The 25,479-nt window shown below is 41.5% G+C and overlaps 1 protein-coding gene across 5 annotated transcripts; it reads right to left on the bottom strand.

The window, feature by feature from the left end:
* Nucleotides 1-822: 822 nt before the first annotated feature.
* kiz (kizuna centrosomal protein) lies at nt 823-25,193 on the bottom strand. 5 transcript variants are annotated; one of them, XM_040048959.1, is made up of 15 exons: nt 25,008-25,191; nt 24,566-24,628; nt 23,992-24,154; nt 22,674-22,742; nt 20,830-21,445; nt 20,498-20,747; nt 17,562-17,681; nt 16,784-16,948; nt 15,511-15,661; nt 13,413-13,569; nt 12,932-12,994; nt 11,477-11,563; nt 11,000-11,069; nt 2,627-2,673; nt 823-1,130 (listed from the first exon to the last, which is right to left on the bottom strand). In XM_040048959.1, exons 1-15 carry the CDS (start codon nt 25,079-25,081, stop codon nt 1,033-1,035), a joined length of 2,193 nt encoding a protein of 730 aa, XP_039904893.1. In that variant the 5' UTR covers nt 25,082-25,191; the 3' UTR covers nt 823-1,032. The 5 variants fall into 5 exon arrangements, 2 of the variants coding, with proteins under 2 accessions (XP_039904893.1, XP_039904894.1); XR_005698378.1 differs by lacking the exon at nt 823-1,130 and having other exon boundaries at nt 11,000-11,563; nt 25,008-25,192; XR_005698379.1 differs by lacking the exons at nt 823-1,130; nt 16,784-16,948 and having other exon boundaries at nt 11,000-11,563; nt 25,008-25,193.
* Between the last annotated feature and the right edge of the window lie 286 nt (nt 25,194-25,479).

The raw sequence follows: 25,479 nt of genomic DNA, 5'->3' as shown, positions 1-25,479 counted from the left end.
GTCGCACACAAGTATCTGTTGACATGCTCCTTAACATGGATATTATGTTGGGGAGCCTTTTTAGCCAACTCCAAATTATTCTGCCAGTCCCTTTCCTGTGGTGGGTCAGGGCTGTCTGAAGCCATTATTGGTAATGAATGTGGAGTCCTACTTTAAAAGGTTCAGGCATGTAAAGTCACCTAAAGCTGACTAATGGAATCCTGCTGACACTGAATGCCAGGGGCTTTTACCACCAACCCAGAATGGTGGTTTTGGAAATTTACACCACAGACATAATGAACTATAAATGTAAACCTTGGAATGTAGCCTCCCACGCAGTAGCTTTGAGATATTAATAGATACAGACATGCAATATGCTGGAAAATCATAAATTGTAGCTCCATTGTGTGCTTTCGGCATAAATTCTGCTACTTGTGGCTTATTTACAGAGAAATGTAAACACGTCTTTGCACTTCTGAGGCTTAAGGAGAATTATTAAAGAAGCGCCTGTGAAAATATGTGCAGAGCGTTTATTAGAGGCTGAAAATATTCAGAGTTTGTTAGTGCTGCAACACTTTGTGCCCTGGGAGATGGGCCTCTTCAGCGGGTTCACAGGTCGCGCAGAAGCGTGCAGAGTGGCCATTGTGCTTTGTCATTTCACAGGTGACTCACATCACTACACTCGAGCATGCTGGAGGTAGAGCACTCGGAGATGCTTGCGGCATTCAAAATGCATGATTTTCAGCCTAGTGCAAACAAATCGCTTTAAAAGATCAGTTTAATCTATTTCGAGCTGTTATTATGAGCTGGGAGAGTTGTTCAGATAAAGAGACTGAAGCAGGGTTAACATCAGTGTGTTGGACAACTCTTCACATACTTTACCCAGCGTGAGAGCTGTCAACTTTATTATTTGTTTTTATGATACAGTGTGCATACGATTTACAATGCAGACCACTAAAATAATGGTCAGCGGGTGAACTACCACGAGTCAATCTGCCGCAGATTTTGCAGTGATATAATATAGTACATTAAAAAAATATCTCGGTGGAAATATCACTCATAGAAGTCATAAATGCCATTGCTGTTGAAAGGTTGAGGACGCAAGGCTGCTTCAATCTCAGAGTTGCTGTCATCCGATTGACCCCAGAAATCTATACAGAGAGGTACAAAGAACAAAACACAGGATTACATTATTGTGGCAGAATGCTCACTCCAAGCTTCAAATGGACCGTTACTGTCGACATCTTGAGAATAAGTATTTTATTTCTATACTCACTTTGTAAGCATTCCAGTAAGCTCACCTTGACAATCTTAACATTCTTCCTTTTACACAGTTTATATACCAATTAGCCATAACATTAAAACCGCTGCCAGGTGAGCGTGTCTTTACAACCCATTGGTCTTCTAGGAAAGCTTCATTGCTGACATTCACGTCGATGTTTTTATACTTAAAACTTTACAGATTGAACATGGCTCCGCGGCAAAGCGCTCCCCGACAGCAGCAGCCTCTCCCAATGCAATAACGCGCTCCGCCAAAACTGCTTTGAGGAAACCGCGCCGAGCACCGATGGGACAAAGGTGTTATGGTGACAGAAGGGGGTCTGAACGTAATTATAGTCAGGTGGTTTTAATGCTGCAGCTCATCGGTGTATGTGTTCAATGTAGGTCTTTTGTGCTTGGAGAATTTTGGGTCTGATCACAGCTGTACATGTACAAAAAAAATCAACCAATAACTAATTAATAAAAAAAATTCTGAGCTTGGCCAATAAGAATCCAAACTGTAGTTCATTTCAAATTAGGACAATTTCCCCTTCATGATCATCTTCTTATGCATCTTTGGACCTAGAGCTGTGCACTGTGAATTCCCTAGGATCAGTTTGTCAGTGTAGACTCGCACGCTGAGACAACTCAGGAACATTTAACCGAAACCTGCACTGTGATACCTTTGTTTCCAAGCATCTAATGCACTGAAAATAGGGAGGTCTCCTTTGCTCCACTGACACAATTCTCTCAAGTCATCAGCTCTTCTCCCCAGATTTGCCTCCCTGCAATTTGTTTAATTCCCCAAATTTGAAAATAAAGTTAAAGCACTGCCGATTTAACACAGTGGAGAAGATCCAGCTCGCGCTGCAAATGGAGACAGTCGATTCAATGAAATCAAATGTAGCAGCACTGATTAAGGTGGCCTGGTGGTCCATGGGAACTCTCTGATTGCAGCTCATAACATTAAACATCGTTTTGCCACTGTAGAGTCAGCAATGTTCTCTCTGCTTATTATTTAGAGCAGTACCTTAAATGCCTCAAAGTTCAGGGCTTTTGTTTAAGTTGACAAAGACACAGCATGTCCCCTAAAATAAAAGCATTTTAGCTTTTTTATTAATTGAGTTGGTAGCGCTTGCTTCAAATTAATCTTTTAGGAACCTGACTTGGCTTCATGGTCACATTTTATACAGACATCCTCAAAAAGGTACAGCTGCATTTAGAGAGAAATTTAATCAAATAGATGGTATTTTTATGAAGCTTAAATTTTTGAATAATTTCACAGATGTAAACACATGGATTCTCTATGGTGATCCGTTTGGTGTCATTAACCTCTTTTTGACACTGTGTGTTTTCACTTAAATGAAATAATTTAGTGTACACTCACCTTTTGACTGTAGCGTAGAATGAGCTTTTGAGCTTGCCTTCTCTCTCCTGGAAACACAAAGATAGTTAATAGCCTTGTGAAGTTGTGACCCCAGGCTCTCTTTGAGAGAGATTTACTTTTTCACTGCTGAAAAAAATGAAGAGAAAACTTTAACATGACCAAATACTGCAAGTGAAATACGTCAATTCAGATATCAGTCTTTGTAATCAGGTTACGGACTACACACAAACTAACCAAAGCAGTACAATAGAATAAAATAAAATCTTTGTAAAAAAAGCATCCATTTAACTTTGGTGATATTTAGTGGCTTGACTCAGACAGTGCACTCGTGAGAACTCCCTTGACTCCTATTGTAGGCGCTTGTGATTTTGCTATGTGGTTGTTCATTCACATGTTTGGCATTTTGTGTATAAAGTCACCAAGGTAAAAGAAATCTTGTCTGAGTATAATAAAACACACAGACAAATAAATCAGTCCAACTGGCATACGTACAACAACCAAAACAGACTTGCGTGAAGACGCCTAATTAATTCCAAAAGATGATATTTAATGGCTAGAACCATCGTGGCAAAGGGAACTTCCTTGACTCCTGTGTAATTGTGCCAAAGGACTTCCACAAGGCCCTCTTTATTCAAAAATAGTCCAAAGACAGGGTTGCCAGGTTCCCATAGCTCTGGTGATATCGCTATGTAAATGTGTGACCTCCGAAAAGGCTTTGATCTGCCTCGATGCATATGCAATAAGGCCCCCTGTTCCACTTTTAAAGGCCTCCTCTTTAATTTACATCATCACAGAGCCTATTCAAAAGCCCACAATGTATCCTCCTCATCGCCCAGGTTAGCATACACATCCATACTGCTTATTTGTTGGGTCTCCTATATTTGATTCTTTCTTATAAAAAAAAAAAAAAATGATGCAGAGTTTCAAACAGATGAAAAATCTGGTCCGCTTTTCCATCTGCATCAATTCAAACCCGTGACCTCTTTGATTGTCACCCTCATCTCCTCATCACTCCCTCTTGGCACATGTGACTGTACATTGAGTATAAGGACCAAATTGCTCTGGCTGCATTCCAGTTGCTATTTTCTAAACTTAAGACCGAATGAGAGAACAAAGACGCACCTCCCATTCCTAACTGTGAGCAGATTGCTCTGTGCTACAAGCTATATACCGCAGAGCCAGTCTAATTACTAGCATATAACCTTTACATTCATATGCTGATAGGACTTCCTACAGGACGTTTGGACGACTCGTGCATCTGTTCAGAGAGAATACTGAACCTCTGGCACTTAAAACGCAATAAAATCAAAGCAGGGAAGCAGTAAGGAAAGCAGTGGGGGGAGAAAACAAAAGCTATGGCCCGAGAGCAGATAATCAGCCTGCCTGCAAGCTGATGGTGAACTGAATGTAAGAGCTGTGGATTTCCAAAATGTGCTTATTCGTGTAGAAATATCTCGCTAAATACACACATTTATGTAAATAAAGATCATTCATCTTTTTTTTTTCTTTTTTTTTTATTGTGGCTTAAATCTAAAGTGCTATTATTCATTTTTAATATATCCTCAAACAGTATTTAACCAATGATGATACCGTGTTATATACTGGTTTGTCTGACCAAGCTAATAGAGGAACTGCATCGATAAATTAATTTGTGTTAATGTGTGTTTAACACATTAACACCTTCTGTCTGTATGGTGCATAAAATGAATTACCTGCGTTATTTGGAGAGAACAGGATTTATTTTCCTTTGTTTGCACTACAGCACAAAAATCATGACGGACACAATGAGGAAATCCAAGTGTTATCACGATTCAGCTTTCTAAACTGAATAAAGTAAAAACATTAAACTACGGCGAATAGTGTATCCATTTACAACGGTTAGGCAACAGATCCCAGCCAGACCCTGCAGCAGCAAAAATACAGCAATAATCTATACCATTACTTCCTCTCCTTTGCCACAATAATAGCTGTTACAGCGAGTAAATTGGGCTTTTCTTTTCTCGAACTTCCCCTCGGGATGGGAATGGCCTATCAGCTGTTCCACTTCAGTGAGGGACAGGACTGATTTCAAGACGGGTCTATTACCATAGAGAGCCCAGCCTGGATCTGACCTCACCAATCTAATATTCAGTTTCCATAAACATTTATGCCAGTTCATCTTCTGCTGAGTTTCCCTTAATTGAGGCAATGATCTGAATATGTAAGACTGAGCTGGCCAGTGTTTTACAAGCTCTGCCACACAGAGGTGAATGTAATGTGTAAAATGATGCAAATTACAGCTATTGTAATGTTCTTTTTCAACCCCGCACTCATTCGCTTTTCATGGCCTTTGCAGTTGTTTCATATTGTTGTTTATCTCGTGTTTTAACAGTTTTTTTTTGTCTACTCTGCATTAGAGTTCAACATAACCTTTAAAATGTATGAGCTTTATATATATTTGACACACATAAGTATTTCTCTCAATTTCTCTTCTTGTTTATTTTGTTTTTTTGTTAAGTAAAACACTCTTGTTTTTCAACGTATGATAAATTTACACGTGTGTGTGTGTGTGTGTGTGTGTGTGTGTGTGTGTGTATTTTTACATTTTTATATTTTGCGTTATGACAAATACATTGTCTGTCATTACAATACAAAGGTAATGACAATGTGTGAAATATAAAATCTGATAAATATAAAATTTAATATCATGTTATGACACATTGTAAGAACAGAAGTTGGTATCATCAGCTAGAAATGACACACTTCTTTAAGATTAACACAATCTGTCCATGGCAGAGGCTTCAAAGACTATTCTTTACATTTTGCTCTTCGTGCCATTTTACTGCTTTACTGTTGTGTGCTGTATTAGCCTGTGGTAGTAGTTCAGCAAGTAAGTATCTAGTCTTCTACCACACATACAAAAAAGCTACTGCTTTAGCTCTTGGCAGAAAAACCATGTTCATGCTCTAGAGCTAAAGGAGCGCAGAAATGAACAAAAGCTACAGTCGCACAATAACTCAAGTAGTTTGACTATAGTATGCACTTTATAATAACAAAACCTTTGTTATTATAGTTAGATGGCAATACATCACTTCCTCAAGTATAAGGATACAAACCATCCTCACATAGACTGTAGTAGTTTTGTGAGCTGCAGCTAAAAAGAATAAAGTCTTTTTGAAGCCGTTGAAGCTGTATTTCACTTATGACCAACAGTCACATTAGTGAATGTGAGGACTATTGGAAGAAATTATGCTTAGCAAGAATTTAATACTGCTGCTGATGGCTAGAAAATTGCTTTTATTTACCCCGTCTTTTTTAAGCTCGCCACCCACACACACACATCGTAATAACACAATAGCACTTTTGTGCAAGGACAATCATGTTACCACATATTTTACATGCAGAAACTGGATTAGTGAAATTGAATAATGAAAAAAAATTGGCACACTTCTTGTGGATTAACACAGTGATTCACTTATGTGAGAGTACCTGGGATTTCTGCAACTGTGTTTTAAATAATTCTCTGCTGTGTTTTTTGTAAAAATCCTACGTTTGGCTCTGTGAGCACCATCTCGATCCAGTTTTATGGAATATTTCTCATTTTCTTGAGAAACAAATAAAAACTACTAATACTGTTTTTTTTTTTTTTTAACACAGTTAAGTTGCTGTATGAGAGCAAGTTAAATATGACCTATTATACTAAAACGTGTTCATGTGCAACAGTTAAATCTGGACTGAACAGGAAAAAAAAGCAAAATCTCACATTTTAACTTGACAGTGTGTCAAATTTACAATTTAAGGTCACGTTCATGCTAGAGTCATGAGACTAAATCCATGTCCTTGGACATATTTAAGATTTTTTTCATGCATTGTCCTCCAGTTACATTAGGGAAAATGAATACTGTAAGAGGAAATAATGCTTACCAAGCATTTAGCACAGCCTTGCCAGCAGCTAGAAAACTGCTTTTATTTACCCTGGCTTTTTTTTTTTTATAAGCTTCTGCCACCCACACACAAATGCTAATAGCACAATAGCACTTTTGCGCGGCTGTGCTTGTCTAAAGGTAAAGGGAGACCCATCACCTCATCATTCCCATCAACTCCTACTCCCATCCCAGCTATGACCCTGCAGAAACATTGTTTAGGCTCCGTTTAGATGTACTCTAACAGGCCTGAATGGTAGCAGGATATAGCCCTCAGTGGGGGCAAACAGTGAGAGGCAACTGTGAGTGCACTGTGAGTGGGCGCTCTCTAACATGTGAGTGCTCTCTGCTGGCAATGAGTAAGTACTGCAACTCAGAGAAAGAGGCACTGGGCCAATGATTTCAACACAGCAGGCTCTCGTCCTGACTGGTGGCAGTCTAGTGGAGACAGCCAGTGTGAGGGATGGATGAAGGACAGATCAGGTTACACTTTTTTAACGCCTCATCTAATCGAGGGTGGACTGAAATTTGCAGGCTGTCCGACACAAAAATTGCAATAATGTAGAGAAAACAGGAAAATAAAGCACCAGAAACATCTGAGTAAATGAATCCAAGCTGCTTTGAACAATAACAACACGGGTCACGTGTGCCGTCTTTGGCTTTAAAATTTTGCGTCAACCTAAACGAATCCCAAAGTTAAATAAAGTGATCACAAATAAAATGTGAAAACACAGAAACAGAAAATGCCTGAAAGACGGCTTCTTTTATAAAAGAGCAATCAGGCATTCATCCGTTTCAGAGAGCCAGTGCAGCACAGTGACCTCCTCTGGCTGGAGTCTCTAAATGCTGCCTTTATCTATTCATGGTTGTTTGTGGTAGTGGAGTGGTGGGGGTGGGGTGGGCTGGGTGCAGCTAACATACTGTCAAATGTTTACGCACAGAAAAACAACTTTGTTGCCTGACGTTATAACCATAAAAACATTTAGAAGAACAGATGCAGTATGGGTAAAAGGCAGCTCGGTCTCACACGGCCAACTATTCTGCTGTCTTTGTGCTCCTTATGTCGTTTTTGGATTCTGGATTTGCGATTTTCCACCTAAAGCCGTTACCGTCTCTCTCTCCCCCTCTATGTCCTGCTTTCTCTTTTACGTGTCCTCCCCCCTTCTCAGCTCTGGTCCCTCTCACCCCTCCATCTCTCCTCCCAGTGAATTGTGACATGTTCACATAGCCTCCACATATGTGTGTGTGTGTGCGTGTGTGTGTGTGTGTGTGTGTGTGTGTGTGCAGGAAACACACACACACAGCTTCTGATTTTGACACACGGAATGATCTGAGGTCGAATGCTTGAGCACATCCTGTTGTCCAAAGCAAAGCTGTAAACCACTAATTGTTGAGTCAAGGTTTTTGTCAAGCAGGCACTAGGCACAACAATCATCACCCCGTCTGATGGCTGCAGATTTTGTTTTGTGTGTCTGTGCACATGTGCTCGAGCATCTCTTCCCCCCCGTCTCTGGATCAAAAATGGGGATACGCGATGGAGCGGGGAGGGCATAAAAAAGGTATTAAAAACCCCAAAATAAAAACAAGAAAGGAGTGCCATCTGAAATGCCTACAGTAGAAAGGAGCACAATGTTTCTTTGCACGAGAGGAAGCAGTGGCATGCACTCGCATACAAAGGGGAACAAGTGGTCTTTACATGGAGTGCAGCTGCTTATTAAGACTCACTCCTTCGTGCATTATTCCTTTCATCCCCACTCAACCACAAAGTGATTTTACTTTGCTACTCACAAAGACAGCAAAAGATTTCTAATGGACAAATCCTTCATAAATGTTGCAGATCAGTCGCTTCCCCGCGAGTTATAATACAATAAACAGAACATTCCATAAAAGTATCTAACTGAAAAACACTGTGTGGGAGAGAGTGAGGAAAAGAGAGACACTGGAAAGCAAAAGAATATGAAAGAGCCCAATTCTCTCCAACTTCATAATAGTGAAATGAGCACATATAAATGTGTTAAGAGTATCTCTTTGCATCTTGTATAGACTGCATGTATTTAATCTGTAAAGCTTATTAAGACCCCAGTCATTGCTATGCAAAGCAGCACCCAGTGCTTTTCTCTCGCTTTTCAGCTGAGTGCAGTGTTTGGCCAATAGCACTGGCCCCCCGCCTCTCATTCTGCATTCATAACATGCAACATTTGCACAATGTATCTCTCAAAGGCCCTGAATAGAAGGCCTTAATACTCATGTAAACAACTGCAAACCAATTACTTAATGAATCAGGCCCACACATAATGAGAAGCCTCACAAAGGGCTATAAATGCATTTTTTGCACCAAAGCCTCTGCTTTAAACTACAATCCCTCTGCTGTAGTCTAGGCTTAACTGGCAAATCATAATTATTGTCTAAGACAACAGAGAGGAAGCCATTTTTTTATTTCGAGTCCAGCTCCATCCTCCTTTTGAAGTCACTCATCAGCTCACTGACAAAATAAAGCAAATAATTAACACAGACAGGGGAGAGGAAAACACAGGAAGACGGCGAGGAAGAGGGGCAAACAGATAGAAAAAGGGTAAGAGAGAGAGCGAGACGCAAAGAGAAAGGAGGAGGAAAATGGGGCAATGTTACGCCTCTGCTTAAGCACAGGGCTTCCAGACCACTTGTGGAAGCAATAAAGAGCAAGAAGTGACTGTTGTAAGTGGAATGCTTACATCTAAGCGTTGAGGGAGAAATGGAGCAATTGCTGTATCAGAGTGGCAGCAGGTAAAAACAAGTTACAATAAAGTCCTTCAAAACACTGCTTTAAATTACATTTAGGATGAAACCTGTTCTGGAAATGCACAACAAAAAGCAAAAACACAATCCTTCCAAACAAAGAGATTGGTGTTGGGTCAAAATGAACATTAAAATGAAACAAAAATTGTATTTGTGATCCAAAGGAAATCCAACTGTCCCAACAGCTGTCATTTACTTCACTAAGTTTATTTGTGACTAAACCCTCTCCATATCCAACCAGCCATCTCCTCCAGCATCCTCTGCATTGCATTGCCTCCCTCCCCCACTGTGTTTAAGCATCAGGGATTTATCTATTTTTAAGAACTAGAGAAGACAACATAAAACTTATCAGTCTACTAATAAGAGACATATTGTTCAAAACTGCCTGAAAGGGTTATTAAAAATATATGTTGTAAGTGGACATAAATAAAACTGAACTGAGCAGGGCAAATGTTATGATGTAATATCATTTTACTTTACATTACTTACTTAATATGGACTAATTACAGCATCATTTGTGCACGAGCTGTTTTAACTCAGACTCTGATCTCTGACCTGGATCCTTACATAGAGGAGTCCAATATCACTGCTTTACTATTAAAGTTCTTTTATCAGTAAATGTCTATTCAGGGCGCACAGCCACTCCGAGTATGACCAAAGGCGTGCTTGGTGCTTCCTTCCACACTCCAGTTGGAATAAAGTGTTGGCCATGCATAACTACCCGTTTTTCCAATTTCTCTTGTGTACACAACTTGTGTCTCATAACTCCTCGTGGCATTTTGTTTTGCAGTCTAATTTCTGTTCTGCAAATTTTGTTTAATCACAGATATTGCGGACTTCCCATGCACATTAATGACAGGGAGATGGGCACCATCTGAGAGGGTCTGGGCCCAAAATTGGCTCATGTTTATTAAAGAGGTTGGTCACCCGGGCTGGTAGTGGCAGACATCAGCAGCTATGAGGACCACAATAGAGCCAGGCCATTAGACCCTTCCCTGGGCTAATAGGCAGACTGGGAGCGCCTGCTTGCCAGGCCAGGGAGATGCAGACTTCAGCCCTTGTGTCAGCATGGTGCCCAGTAATCACATGAAATCAGAGAAGATTATTCCTCATAACGTTTACCCAGCCATTACTAGAGCCCAAATGGTTTGCAGTGAAGAGGTGCTCTGAGGACCTGACATGCAATTGCAGATTTGATGAAGTCGTGTTGATATTCAAATGTAACCGTGGCAGTGTTAGTTTCCACTGAGCTATTTATCATTAGATGTTCTTTTCTTAACCACTTAGAGCTCTGATTTGACCAGCCTAAAAATGTTTCAAGGGTGAAAAATGAAAGGACATTTGTCCTTGTCAACACTCGAGCCGGCTTCTTCCAAAAGCGTTGTACCCGATTCTTTTCTTGACGTGATATGTTTGCATTTCGACAACAAGCCTGAAGACAGTTTAGGGCTCCAATTTATTTTTGTGGTAGCCGATCTGCTTTTGAATTCTAAAACCTGGTTGAACCCAGCAAACAGTGAGTAAGAGGGGGCTTTAGGGACCTTTTGTCTTTGTAAGCGAGTTAATGGGTGGCACCCCCTTGATCTTATGGAAATGAACAGGGAATTATGAGAGCAGCCATGCAAATGTACATCAACCACTTTGGTGTCTGGTGGCCCATTTCGTGTGGCCCGTTGAATAATAACAATGTTCTTACCGAGGGTAAGGGTCTTGATGTGAGGAGCTTTTGGCCCTCCGCAGGTCCTCTTCATGGCCATGATTTATTCCTTAAAAGAGCAAACAGGGCTGGATGAAACCATTTGATTTCTTGATTGATCTCATCACAAGCTAATTTACCTTGTATACTTATATAGAAACATGTAAGGCTAATAGCAGTGCTATGCTATGAGTACAGTGAATTCGTATTCAAAGTATGTTTTTTAATAATCCATTTGGAAGTTCTTGCTTCCACCCTGAATATGGCGCATATCACAAATCATGTGATAACTAAAATCTATGATATGTTTTGTGGAGTTAAAATGGGATAAAAATGGGATTTGTTGAAACTTCACTGAGCAGAAATGTGAGCATAGAAGAGAACTGTTGCTTCTCATGTCCACGTATTTCCTTGGTAACCAATGATTAGGCTCCAGTTGTTCCCTACTTGACTGGAAGAGTGGACCACATCCCTTACCTGAGAGGCTATCCTCCTCCTCCTCTTCAGAACTCTGCCGCCTTTCCATCATGGCTGATTGTTTAAGTAACTGATATGCTTTTGTCTCTATTTAGGGACACACGTGGACGCACACAGGCACAAACACACACACAAAGTCACGGTCAAATATTTGCTTATAACCCAGGTTTCCAACTTTCACAGGTTTCTGTGTTTGATGAGACAACACGCTTCAGTGGCTCCGTTTTTTTTTTATTTTTTTTTTTTTTGTGTTTTTGGTTTCATCACTTAACAGAGTGGGTGAGAAACACTCTGCTCATTCAGCTAAACTGTTGATTCAAGCCTACAGTATGCAGCGACAGTTTCCATGAGACAGCAATCAGCATCTCACATTATCTCAGCATCCCCTACCAGGAAGGGAATCATTGATTTTGTGTTTAAAAAAAAAATAAAAGAAACACTTGTAATTACTTTCCGTGACACTAAAAACGGTATCATATTTGAGTGGAGGAGAGAGACTGAGCTGGCAAAAATCAACAGAACAGAAGTACATAATAAATGGGCTGTTATCTCACTGATGTTACAAAAAGTACACATTCAAAGAAAGAATGTGAAAGGCAAAGCAAAATCGTGATCTTCTGTGACCAAGTCCTAACAGTTTCAACTGGGATTCACAATGAAAACATAGGTTTTAATCATTGTTGAAAGCCATACCATGTTTACAGTGCATTCCAATCTCTACTTCATACAGCCACTGCTTTTACACGTAGTCTCAAAAACCCCAGCAGGTCTACAGGCGTGCATGTTTTGGCAATTACTATCAGTTCCAAGGTCACTGTTTTTGATTGTGACATTGATGTCGCTCAGCACAGCAAAATCCTTTCCTTGCAAAATCTTTAGTCAAGTTTTTTTTTTTTTAGCTGGTTATGTCTCTTTTGATTAAGTGTAGCGATTGGAAACTGGACTCATTTTGCTGGCTGTGCACCTTAGGGATGCGGACACATGAAAAACCCAGTAGGAAATCTGATAGCCAAGGGTAATATAGGATTGCTTTACATTTCAGAGGTGCAGCTGAGGGATGGGCACACCAACTGCTTCCAGGATGCCGTCACATCTAGTATTTTAAGTCCAGCCTTGCCGGAGCATTGTTTAGAAGATAATGAGAACCGATGACAGATCTTTTGCGCTTCCCACCCTGGCGCCCTGACAATTAAAGCGGCCGCATTATGCTGGGGCAGTGAATTATCAATTTTGCTAGAATGCCTCAGACCGCGCTGAAAACACAGCTAGTGTTTTCTCGGAGATAATTAGAGAGAACTAGCGCAGCTCTTCAGGTGGGACTTTGACCCTGGATTCACCTTGATCATCCTGCCTCAGCCATTGTGTAAAAGAGCCCATTATTCACTGCAGTGGGAAGAAAACAAACCACAACATAAGGACAGTGTGAATGCTGGGGCACCGGCAATGCCTTTTTACCTCTAATAGGACCACTTTCCACAGGGCTTTCGTCCTGGCTGTCCTCTTCAGCACTTTGTAGTTCTGTAAGAAAGGGAAGCGCATAGTGAGAAGCAATGGCAGGGAAGAAGGGAGTCTAGGGATAGAAATGGGAATGGGGGGGTCTTTCTTTAGCTCTGAAAGGATGGCTGTATGAAAACTGCGCTGTGAGGGATTTATAAAAAAAAAAAAAAGCTCTATGGTGAAATTGATTTCTTTCATGAAAGGGAAGTTTTAGTTCTCTGCAGAGTTGGTCTCCAGAAAAAAAAAGTCCATATTTCTTCCAATTAATGGTCTTGTTACATATGACATATGACACAATGACTTATCACAGCGTGGAATCACAAAAATCCATGCTGGATGTTTTGTTAAAACCCAAACCCATATTAACGTTTCATTAGCGTCATTTTCATAATTAGAACTGATCATGCCTGGTGATATTATACCAATCATCTTCAGTGACCTTGGATCCGTTGCTTCCGTACGGGCCTGGCAGGCTTCGCATCCCCGTCAGCCAGGAGAGAAGGAGGACCACATAAAGAAGATAAGTCACTCTCGTCCTCTGCTGAGGGGCACTCCTCACTGGACCGGGACAGAAGTGTCCTCAGCAGCACTTTGGCCTGCGAGCAGCACAAATTAAAACCACACTCTTAATTGTTCTCATTTTGTGAAGGAAGTGTCAAATTGAACTCTCGCCGATTAGGCAAGTCATTTACTTTGGCCATGGCTGCTCGCACAGAGGTGCAGCTGTAATGCGTGTTCAAACGCCAAGAGAAAATAACTTGAAATTGTCTCACTCGTTTAACTCAAAAAAGATGATTTCGCACACTTTCGCTCCCGCTCTCCCTCTCAATCACACTTTTTTCCTCTCACTCTCTCTTTTCATCCATGAGATTAGAGAACTGCCTAAAGAATGCAATCACCCCGGTGTTAATGTGCAACACGTCCCAGATATCTTCCCTCTTGGCTGAGAGGATTGAGACAAACTACTCTCTTCCTCCCACTCTGCTCATTTTTATCTCTGTGGAGATGAGGATACACAATTAAGAGGAGCTGTTCCAGGAGATGGGGAGCAGCGAGATGCCACACGCCGATTTCCTTTCTCTCCTTCTTCCCTCCCCCGTATCAAATCCTGCCATCACCATTTCTCTTTTGTGATCAAAGACTGCCTCTCAGCCTCAGATGGCCATTTGCAACTTTTAATGAGCGCTAATATGGAGGAGATGATCAGGAGGATTTTGACAGTGACAAACTTTAAGTGCATTGTAAGTTGTTATCAGTAGGTCACAGTTATGACTGACAATGTTCACGCTTTCATTTGCAGAGAGCAGAAGAGACGCAAACACAGGACAATCTGAGTTTGCCACTTGGTATTTGATGCTGCTGCACAATAAAAACTGTCTTGATCCTTGTCCCCGATATCCCTCTTTGTTCCTTTTTTTAGATTTAGTCAAATGTACCGTGGGTTGAGGGCTCTCGCAGACCCACTGCATTTTAAATATCAATGAATGCAACTGTTAGCACTTGAATATTCAAAGGGCCTCTTTGAGTGTGTGCATGCGAGCTGCATGCTCCCATTTGTCAGAGTAGCCAGGCTGTGTGGCAAGACGTGAATGGAAATTTCTGTTTTCTCTTGTGTGTGTGGAGAGTAAGCTGTTGTGTGAGAGGACAGAGAGGAGAGAGACGGAGAAATGGGAGGACGAGACGGAGAAATAGATGGAGATGGAGTGAGGACGCTGAAGAGAAAGAAAGATTTCCACTCAGGCTTTTCCTCATGTGCTTGGATACAATGATTTCGATGGCAGCACCCCTCTTCCTTTTGTCAGTGCATACTTTTAAGAGGCTGCACAGTCTCCCTCTTTGCTTCTCTCACTGCGTCAGCAATACTACAGCCACAAGAACCCACATAACATGAATCCACAAAAATTAATAAGACAAAAACCTGCATGTGTAGATAATCACTCTGGCAGCCAGATAGTGGGTTTGCTGACATGTCTCTTGACATCATCGTTGAGCTCTGAGTGGGAATATTCTTTGTCATTTCTTTCTTTGTTTAATTGAGCATGATCCAGAAGGTCAATGAGTGGGAAATTTAAAATAATCCCATTGAGTAGAAGGTCCAAATGGCTCCCTCGTTCAATCAGACCCAACTGACGGCTATACTTTTGGCTAATACTAAATTAAAAGCAAGTGTTTCTCAGATGAATACACCACATGAGATGAAAGAAGCCAAGCTGAGGCTGTAATTTGCGATTACGACATGGGTCAGGGTTTCCCTTCTGTCTAGGTCAATGTGTGGAGCAATCTGATGAGCAGGAGGCCAGGGCTTAGTTTCCAGCACGAGACACAAAGAGGGCATTTAGCAGTAACTGCACTCCTCTTCAAAAAAACACGCAAAGGAACAAGCAGAGAAACAAAAACACTCGCTCATTTGGAAAGAAGAGGGAAAAAAGGGGGCCATATTTCTGTGCAGATATCAGTGCGCTTTCGGGATGCAAGTGTGTGACCTCCTGTTTGTGTTTGTGTGCATGTCGCCGGAGTGGATGTGCCTTCGACGCTACCTGGTGGCTGTAGGTGGCATGACGGCTGAGCAGCAGCGGCGTGAACAGTTGGACCAAGCGCTCAGTGCTGAGGACGCGGCGCTCCTTGAGCACAAGGGCGTGCTTGAACCAGCGATCCCACAGCCGAGCAGCATTAGGAGGGAGGCTGGTGCTGCGGTGAGGATGGGGGTGGGATTAGACTGAGAGAAATAGCGGCTTTGTTATTGAGCACACAGCAGGAAATATGAACATAAATCATAATTATACCCGCACAAAGTAAAAGATAATTAGATAATCAAGAAAAGTGAAGAAGCTGAAAAGTTTGGAACACCTCCAGTATAAAGCATTTCTCAGAGCTCTTCTTTTAAGCAGCCTTTTTAGAAAGAGTTATCCTAAAACAACTCAGAGGTGATGGATTATTAATGAATTCCAGTTAACACTGAATAGACACAGACAGCAAAATTGATTCAGGTTGAAAAACTGAATAAAAGGTCGAGGTCAGCCAGGAGGGATCTCCAGAGGAAAGAGGGGGGACACTGCTAGATGTGCTCCTTTGAATTGACTATATAGCAGGAAAGGTCTCAGTGAAATCAATAGAGTAGTGAAGCAGAGCATGGATTTAGCTCAGAGTATAACTACTCATTATCCAAAGGACTGGAAGTCGCAGATAGGGCATTTTAATTTACTCATGACATTCACCCACGCAGTGTTACTGTGTGAGGTGACACCAAAGATGACCTTTTACATTTGTGGACAAGGGAGACTGTATCAAATAGTAGCATGAAATCTCTCTGACTGCTGTAAGTGCATGACCCTCCCCACAGTCTAGTGAAGGAAAAAATAATAATAATAGTAACATAAAATCAAATGCACACACAGCTATCCACGCGTACTGTAAGGTGGTTCACTTTCCTGAAGAAAAGAAGACAAATATCTATTGAACTCTGCAGCTTTTACAGCACTGATATTTGTGCGCTGAACGACTCCATTGTGAGGTGGTACAAGTAGATAATCACGCAACACCCAAAATATCACCAACATTTTATCATACATCTATATATAAACAGCAACAATGAATACGCTTACATAACATGTATATACGCATAATTTTTACATCATCAAAATTCAAAAGTAAATGAAAATATAACACTAAACAAAAACTGCAACTGCACACAAATAAGCCAGCCTGTGGTTTTGTTTTGTTTTTGCAACATATGAATCCATAATATAAAAAACATGCACAGGCTGATGTCAGTTTCTGGCGCAGGATTCACAGACAAACCAGGAGCCTTACCTTATTTCATTAGGCTCAGTGCTGGCCTGATGAGCACACACCAGATCCTGTGGTAGCAGGCAGCCCTTTTCTGTGCTCCATGACAACCTCTGAAGCTCATGAAGGACGACTGCTCCACACGCTCCAAGGTCCTCGTCATTCAAGCCCGCTCCATCGTCACAAAGGCTTCCCAATACATAGAGAGCAGTCAGCTATTGCCATGGAGCTCTGGGCTCTGCCAGCAGGTCAGGAGTACACAGCGTACATCGAACAACTGCTAATACTTCACACACAATATGAGTATAATCACACACATCAAGGCGCATGCACTCCAGCTCACATAATATCACAGCATGGCTAAACGCTCTACCAAGGGTTATGACACAAAATGGCCCAAGATGTTGTTGACATCATTCACAAATGTGACGTTTGTACAGACTGAGAGCTTCGCCTTTGTTAATCAGTATTTCACAACTGCTGTAAATGAATCGTGACATAGAAAAATCTTCTACAAAAACCAACCTTTATCTAATAAATCATGTGCACAATGCTCTCTCTGCCCAGTAACAATTCAACAGAGCGGTTACTATAACAATCCCACGTGTCTGAAAACCCCTCAGAAATAAAGATGCACGCATGGCAGTAATGGCACTTCATCTAATGTGAGAGCCCTCGGCAGAAGGATAATATGTTTTCCTCGTCTGCACAAACTGCCCCATTAAATAAATATGTGTAACATTTCATTCAGACATGGGGAGACAAGTTTTAAAAAGTTTGAAGAAAGACACTAAGGGTGTACCTGATAATTCTACTGAGCTCGACTCCATCGACAGAAGAATCCCCGTACACACTGGCCTGTTCGCTGCGAAGTCGTCCTTCAATGCTGTCTAGCAGATTAAAGAGTCCTTCCTGGGAGAGACTTAAATTAAATTACCTATTAGTGTGTGAATGAACAAAAAAATGGAAGAGGTCACGTGATCGATAGGTCTGATATTTTTTTAAATGAAAATAAAACTATGATAACATTTTTTCCGGGCGATTTCCTTGAAGTACTCAAGGCCTGCTGGAGAACGTGATCATTAAAATGCTCCTGCCACAATACAGCATTTCAACAGTTCACAGTGTTCGTTGATTTTGCCACGTGTAATAACAGGTTGCAAGCGAAGAGCTCGACAAAACCAGCATTCAGATCCGGAGCTTGTTTGCTGCCGAATTAATGCGGTATCGAGCAGAGTTGGTTAAATTGCGAAATAATGCTCGAAACGAGTAATATGACGTTACAGTTAAACTCCATTACCGGTTGTAGCTCGTGCATAAAAGTGTACGGAAAAAGAGGGGCCTCTGGATGATTTCTTTTGGTGAGAGATTTACACTTTAATCTGGTCCTGTGTGCGGCTACAAAATGAGAAATGGATGCCTAATGCATGTGGATATTGAGAATCCATCTCTTTCTTGAGCATTAAGCTCTGGGTGGCCCTCATTGAATTCTCCCAGAAACCCCAAGCCGAGAGATCCTGAGCCCCCTTACATAAAAAGAGGCCAAAAAGAATTTATGACAATCTGTAATGGGCTCTTGGGTTAGGGGTCAGCAAACAATTGCTCCCTCTTTTTTGCAGGTTGTTTCCTGGTAACATCCTGATTAAGCTGGCAGCTTGAATTATATCCATGACATTCTGTAGTGTGCAATACATCTGTGCCAAGTCCTCTTCAGTGTGGCTGAAGTAGAATAGGCAAAAGCTCTGTCTTTTTTTTCCCCTTTCCCTTATTGCCAGCGTGGGCCTTGAAATAGTCATCTTTCTCTTTCCACTTTATTTATCAACGCTCTTCAAAAAGAGACCTTTAGAGAGTGAGAAAGTGAATTAGTTGTGTTTTCCTGCAAACCTCTCTCTCTACTGTATTGTTGCCAGCTTTCATGTCAAGGTCTCTAACCTCACTTTAGATGCTACTATTGTCCGTGTGTCCACATCATCAGGAGTGTATTGTTAGCCAGGAGGAAGAGGTTAGCCTCTCTGCAGCAGTATTGCTCTACAGCGTCGAGTTGTGGCTCTGGGGTTATTTATCACATGGAATGGCCTCACCATTGAGTGACTGGTGTCAGGCGAATCTCACCATCCAGGCACAAATAGCAAGTGTAACACACAAAAGGACACGGAAAATATAACCACAAGTAATAACAGCACACACTAAGTGCAGTTACACCTGCCTAAATCTGGGATAGGCCCCAGCACGCTGTCAGAATTCACCTTAGAAAATACAGAGTGAAAATTTGCGAGACCTTTGCTGCTAAACTAGAATTTAAGCCACAGGAAAAAAAATACCTGAGCAATGCCCTAATGACACTGCAATTACAATTTTTTTCAAAATCCTATACGCTTTAAGCTCCATCTGTGGGATTAACTGGGATTTTTAAGAAGCCAGTGTTAACTGTATCACATGCTGTCACCAATCAATCAAACCCATGCAGCACTTCAGACAACACATGTGAGAGCAAAGCACGTTGAGGGCATTGTGATGGTATTAAAAATTAAACCATACAATATTTGAGTCTGTAGGAGAAATGGGTTGTTTTTCCCTGACTGTGGGGGCGATATAAACTTTAACCTTAAGAGAAATACACGCAGGATAGAGACTGGATGCCCTGCGAGCTTTACATCAAAGCCTCTGGGTTTCTCCTCATACAAAGAAGCTCTCCGTGTTAACAATGAAAGCTGCAGCCAACTCCATTGTCTACCCAGCACAGCCTAACTGAGGCTCCTCTTGGGGTCATGCTATAAAAAGTATAGTTGACCACACATAAACACAGTCGGGCACAAACAAACATGCAGCACTCTCAGAGAGAAAACATAATCCTCCACAATATTTTTGATGCTCCCAGAGAGCAGACCAATTAAAAAATAAAGCCTTTCATACCAATAATGCTCAGAAATTACTATTTATTTTTGTAATTACAGAAAAAGAAATAATATTTAAGAATATAGTCCATAATGTGACCCAAGAACAGAGAGAAGGCAAACATTAAACAGTGTTTTTTTTCCTTGAGAGTACAGTGAAGAAAAGTGCACAGAAAATGAAGGGTTTTTTTTAAGAGCATAAGAGGTGCTGTTCATAAAAGACCTCATACTGTAGCGAAAATGCAAAGGCTCTCCGTGCAAACATTCACATAGGATTTTCTGTGGCTCTAACCCCATCCAAAATGATCCTTCAACTCAGAGGCCATCATCACGCTAAGGATTTGTGGCTGTAAGTGCTGTCCACATGCCCACCCCTCCACAGCACTCTATGGTGCCACAAATTTCCTCCTCCACTGGGGACTTCCTGAGGTCTCTCAAGCAGAAAATTGCTCTGTTACAGCATTATCTTGGATTATGGCAATATTGTTGGTGACAGGTCCCCAGCTCTCCCTATAAGATGCATCACTGCCACCGCAGCTGCTGCTGAACTACAGAGAGGACGGTGGCATGAACCGTGACTCCCACAATCCTCTCTGTCAGCCTCAGATGTGAAGGTGGAAAGGAGGAGTTTGCGGCGTGTTCACTCGCTATCATCAACAGCCCTCTGTGGTTCGGCATGGCCATGCAGAACATTCTCCTTGCTTAGCCCGCTTAGCCTTAAATTTTGGGGAGGGAAACTGCTGACTGCACTGAGCACCGTTTGAGGAAGAATGTTGGTGTTTTTCTTCACTGACCCACTTTGAAAACGTCAGACAACAAACTACATTAGTCATATATACTGTACCTTTTCAAGGCCCCCACTGCAGCTTTGCTGTTTAAGTGGAGTGTTTTCTTGGAGCCATTAGAGTGCAGAGACGATTCAGGACTGTGCTGGTTGTGATCACGCCTTCCGTGAGTATCATTACCCTCAGGTGCCCCACCCTCTGGTGCATCCTCCTCCAGCTCAGATTGTGTCAGAGAAATAGACAGGTCACTAGCAGTGCTCTCTGACAACTCCACATCTGAACTCAGTGTGCTGACACTCTCACTTTTACCTGGATGTAAATATACAATGTTGTGTAAAGGAAAAAAAGTGCTTTAAAAGATTCTAGCACAGACAGAAAGATCACTGCAAACCTGTTCTCTCTTCAGCTTCTTTTCCCAAAGTGGTTTTTAGCATCAAATGGCCGTGACCTCTCTCTTCATCTTCCATCGTGCGTGCCTCGTGAGCCACCTCTTTGGAGTCGGTGTGTTCTGCGATGGAATTCTGAGCCCTCGTCGGGCTTCTGCTGCCAGGAGATGGATTCTTCTCAGGCTCTGTCAAGGTCGCCAAAGGTGAAGGTTCCCGTTCATCATCACTTCCAAAAGCCACACCGCCAGCTGTGCCTGTTAAGGCACGAACAGATGGGAGCGGCCCCATCGTTCTTTCATGTTTGTCACTCAAATTACCGTCGTCAGGGGAATCGTTTGAGCCTGAAATGTCATCTGATAAATGTGCTCGGTTGCTGGCGGCATCCTCTCCGCCGACTGTGAAGTCCTTCAAAAGGCCACTTGGTAGACGCTCGCGGGAGTGCAGGCTGCGATTGGGTGAATGATGCAATGCTTGGTGTGAGTGTACACTTGTGCTGCCAGCTTCTGCATCGGGCCCTCTGGAGGTCTGGTGGCCCATAAAAATTTCCACTGGTGCTTGTTTAAAATCCTTAGCTGGGTGAGAGACGTATCCGTCCTGGTGCTGTGCACGAACAGCTTCAGCCTGCACTCATGAAGAAAACAAACACACACACAATATATTCATTTTATCAGCTAAACTTTTCATTACCTCATAAAATATTTTTTTCCAGGCATGAATATGGATCGCTTAAAATGTCAAAGTTCTTGTTTCAGTTAAATAAGTGCTATTTTGAAAGAATTTCAACTCAAGTATGTCAGCTATCCACTTTAGAAATTTGAATAAATGTAGCTTATTTGGGCCAAGGTCAGAATTCTTTTCACAACATTTTTCAAAAGAATGTCTCAGGATCAATGTTTTAACTTTTAATCTTATTAGAAATCCTTTAGACAAGTTTTGATTCATGTCTGCAATGTCACCAAGGGCGGGGAGAGAGAGAAGCAAAAAAGCCTCCCTCCAAACATAATAACAAAAAGCATGGCTTCTGTTTCTTTTCTGATAAGCGTCTTAAATACCAAACAGTTAGCTGCTTAATAACATTCACTGTAAACCATGCAGCCTGCCCAGCAGATCCACAAAGTAGGTAAAAAAAGAGGAAAAGTTAATTTCTTGGCTGAGTGATTCCATCGGTAGCTGCAGGGCAAAGTAGAAAGTGTTTCACTAAAGTAGCAATTGATTCTTCTATCAATCTGCGGCACGCGTGTGCTCTTCCAAGGAATGTATTAAATATGAAAATCATATCCCGTTATCATCTGTCTCCAGCTTTCAGCCCGGTAAGCTTCCCTTAATGAATGCTGCAGCCTGAGGGACATGCACACTGCCAGCCAATGGCTTGTATGCATAATGGAGTGACGGTACCATTTTGCTCATTACAATATCGACAGGCTGAGGGGGGTTTTGCACACAGTTACAAGTGACTGCTCTAGACAGCATGCTCCAAGTTATTATGAGATGTCTTAGACATTTCATCTAAAAGAGCTTTAACTGCTTTAAGTGAAGGGAGAAAGCAGCCATGGGCTTGAACTACATCGCTTGTACAGATTCAGCAGCTAGGATTAGACACCTGTGTTATTACAGATACACAGTTTAAATGTAGACTCTACAGATTTACCAGGCATAATGTCTACGTTCCTTTGTTATTCCAAACCTAAAAACGTAACTTGATAGAACTGAAATTAGCATAAACCTTTAAACATTGGAAAAAAAGAAATAAGTACCATTTATCATCCAAAAAATATAAAACAAACAAACAGAGTGCAGGTTACCTGATACATAAAGGATGTGATGTGTGTGATCACATGCTATTGCATACCTTTGCTGGTTCCCGCTCCATTTTCTTCTTTGCTTCCATGAATTTGGAAATCTTTTTCAAACACTCAGCCTGTATGAAATAAGACTGAATTAATAATTAAAAGATAAATGACTTCTTTAATATTCAACTGGCATGTGTCATGCAAACTCATCTAACCTGTCTGAATATTAGCTGGATGTGGCGTAAAAGTGGGAAAAAAAAATAAGGAAAGTAGCTGAAAGCAGCCCCTATCAGTAACAGAGGGTTTTCCTAAGTGAGTGTCCTCTATGCAGACGCTGACACCCCTTAGCATTTTTATTTGGCCGGGCGGACTCACTGCCTTACTGCCAACTCCAACAGAACCTTTGCCACACCTTTAAATTACATAAACAGACCTTTAAAAATATGTTTTTAACATAAAGCACAAATACCAAAAATACAATTACAATAAAATCTAGATAAATATACATGCTAATCGGAGAGGGAATATATACTCACTGTCGGTTTAAGAAATGTGTTTTTCTTTGTACCAAAAGCATCACGGTTCAACCAGGAAAAAAAACCGTGGCTGATTTTACACAATAGAAACAAAGTGCAACAGGACGACCAAAATAAACATGCAGGACTCATAAAGCATCAAGAGGAAATAAACCAACTGCTTGAGGGGAGAGAATGGCTAAATCTCTGGAGCACTTCAGAGTCTCTATATTGGGCAATTAACTCGGTGAGTCATAATTAGCCAATTTTGTTAATTTGATATTAAGCTGTCAAGCACTGTCGTTGAGTTTTAAGTGATAATCTGACTGGCTCATTGTTTTCTCCCCCGTTCATTTGCTTGTCATGATAAATTGCACAGTTTGAGTGTTTACTATTGTCACATCAAGCCATTGCAAGCAAATGTCTGCTCTGTTAAAATTGCAGCAAGGCATTAAGGCAAATGAGCATCAACAACACGCTCATTTATAAAAACGCAGCATCCTTAATAAACATATATATTTTATATATACCTGCACATGTATGGGCGGCCATTATTCCAAAGTTAACGTCGTAGAACTACGGTTTTCTTAAACGTACAGCTTGGACAGCAGTAATTACTGGTTATTACACGTGAATCTAAAAATTTCAGAAGAAAAGTACAACTGTCAAATCTGATTCCACCGCAGTGGGTGGAGTGTTTGTTCATACTAAAAGCCTGCTTTCAGAACGACTCCATAATGACAAAAGCTACTCCACTGAACAAATGAACTTGAGCAAATGTGTGTGTGTGTGTGTGTGTGTGTGTGTGTGTGTGTGTGTGTGTGTGTGTGTGAGAAAGAGAGACAGAGCGTGTGTGTTCTACCTTTTGTTGTTGGAGGGGGGCATGGTCAGGACTATATTCCTTCATGCTAATTTCTATGCACTCCACATCTCTCAGAAGCTCAAGGTTTCTCATTTTCGCTCGTGCTTCCCTGTCACAGATTTCCTTGAGATAACTGCGCAGTTTGGAACACTTTATCTGTAAGCTGAAGGCAGTGGAGAACTATTATTCAAAAGAAATATTATCTAAGAGCATTGTCAGAAAATAAGAGCTCGACTTCTCAGGAGAAAAGGTTAAGCACAATATGTTTTAAATTTAAATCTCATTCTCAAGTCGCCCATCAACCTAAGCCCTGCTGGATGGACCTGGCATGTTGGTGTTTATGAGACGTGATTTACATCTTTTTAAAAAAAAAAAAAAAAGCAGTGTTATGCTTGTACACATTGTATTAAATAAAAACTGACACAAATGCCTGGATTGTTTGTTCCCAAATGAAAATAATAAAACAGCTGTGAATCTATATGAATACATGGGAATTTTTTCAAATCAATTTCATATACGATGATGAAAGTCCACTCACATATAATTGGATATTTAACTCAAACCAGTGACTTACGCTCTTTTATCGGATCTGGAGTAAGCAAACAGCTCCCTCTCCAGCTCCAGCCTCCGTTTCTCCCTGCACACAAAGCGCACAGAGAAGATGTTACCCACACACACCGCTCCAGCACCTCCGTGGTTTCCTGGGCTAATTATTGCCAAACCATCAGACTTATGAACCCAGCGAGCATCCATAACACACATGCTAATGCAGGATAGCAACTTTCATGGGAACTTGACTAACTTTCATTAATACGCTAATCAGTTACTGCTTTATACACATCCACGAATCCAAGTAAGCAGGCTAAAGAACTAGCATCTGCTCATCTCTGTGTACGCGGACTTCGCTAGGAAGCTAACGGGTAAGGTGAGGCTATCAGACGGCAACGGTGACAACTCGAGTCCGCGGTTCTACGGGGCCGTGCTCTTTATAACACGAAAACACCGACTGTCCTCACCTTTCGTGTATGCTCTGCTGAGCTGACGTTATCCTTTCGTAGTAGTGGTCCTCGCTGCGAGCCGAGCTTGCCATTTTCTCCCGCTTTTGGCGCCGTTGCAAAGCCGAGAGGAAGAAGAGGCAGACAAGGAGGAGGGGGGAGGAGGGGGAGAGGGGGGCCACTGGTGTTTACGTTGGTTGCCATGCGCACCGCTTCCCAGAAAGCCTTGCGGATAAACACAGAGAACACGTGGTTGGAGCACGGAGACGTGCACGAATTAAATCCTAGAGTAATAATGAAAGAAAAAATTCGACTAAATGTTGGGTAAGAATTTGTTTTTCAGCGTATTTGGAGTATTTGCCCGAACGTAAATCGCCCTTATTTAGAAAGACGCACAGATGTTCGTAAAGGTGTTTAAATGTCATTTCTGTTTATTTATCAGAGTTTCTAACCCGCCTGGGCTAGATACCAGCCATCAAACGTCTGTCCTTTA

This window comes from Simochromis diagramma, unplaced genomic scaffold, assembly GCF_900408965.1.
Source record: "Simochromis diagramma unplaced genomic scaffold, fSimDia1.1 OVJJ01000305.1, whole genome shotgun sequence".
NCBI lineage: Eukaryota > Metazoa > Chordata > Actinopteri > Cichliformes > Cichlidae > Simochromis > Simochromis diagramma.
The sequence above is the reverse complement of the archived record's forward strand: the minus strand, read 5'-3'. Positions and strand labels throughout refer to the sequence as shown.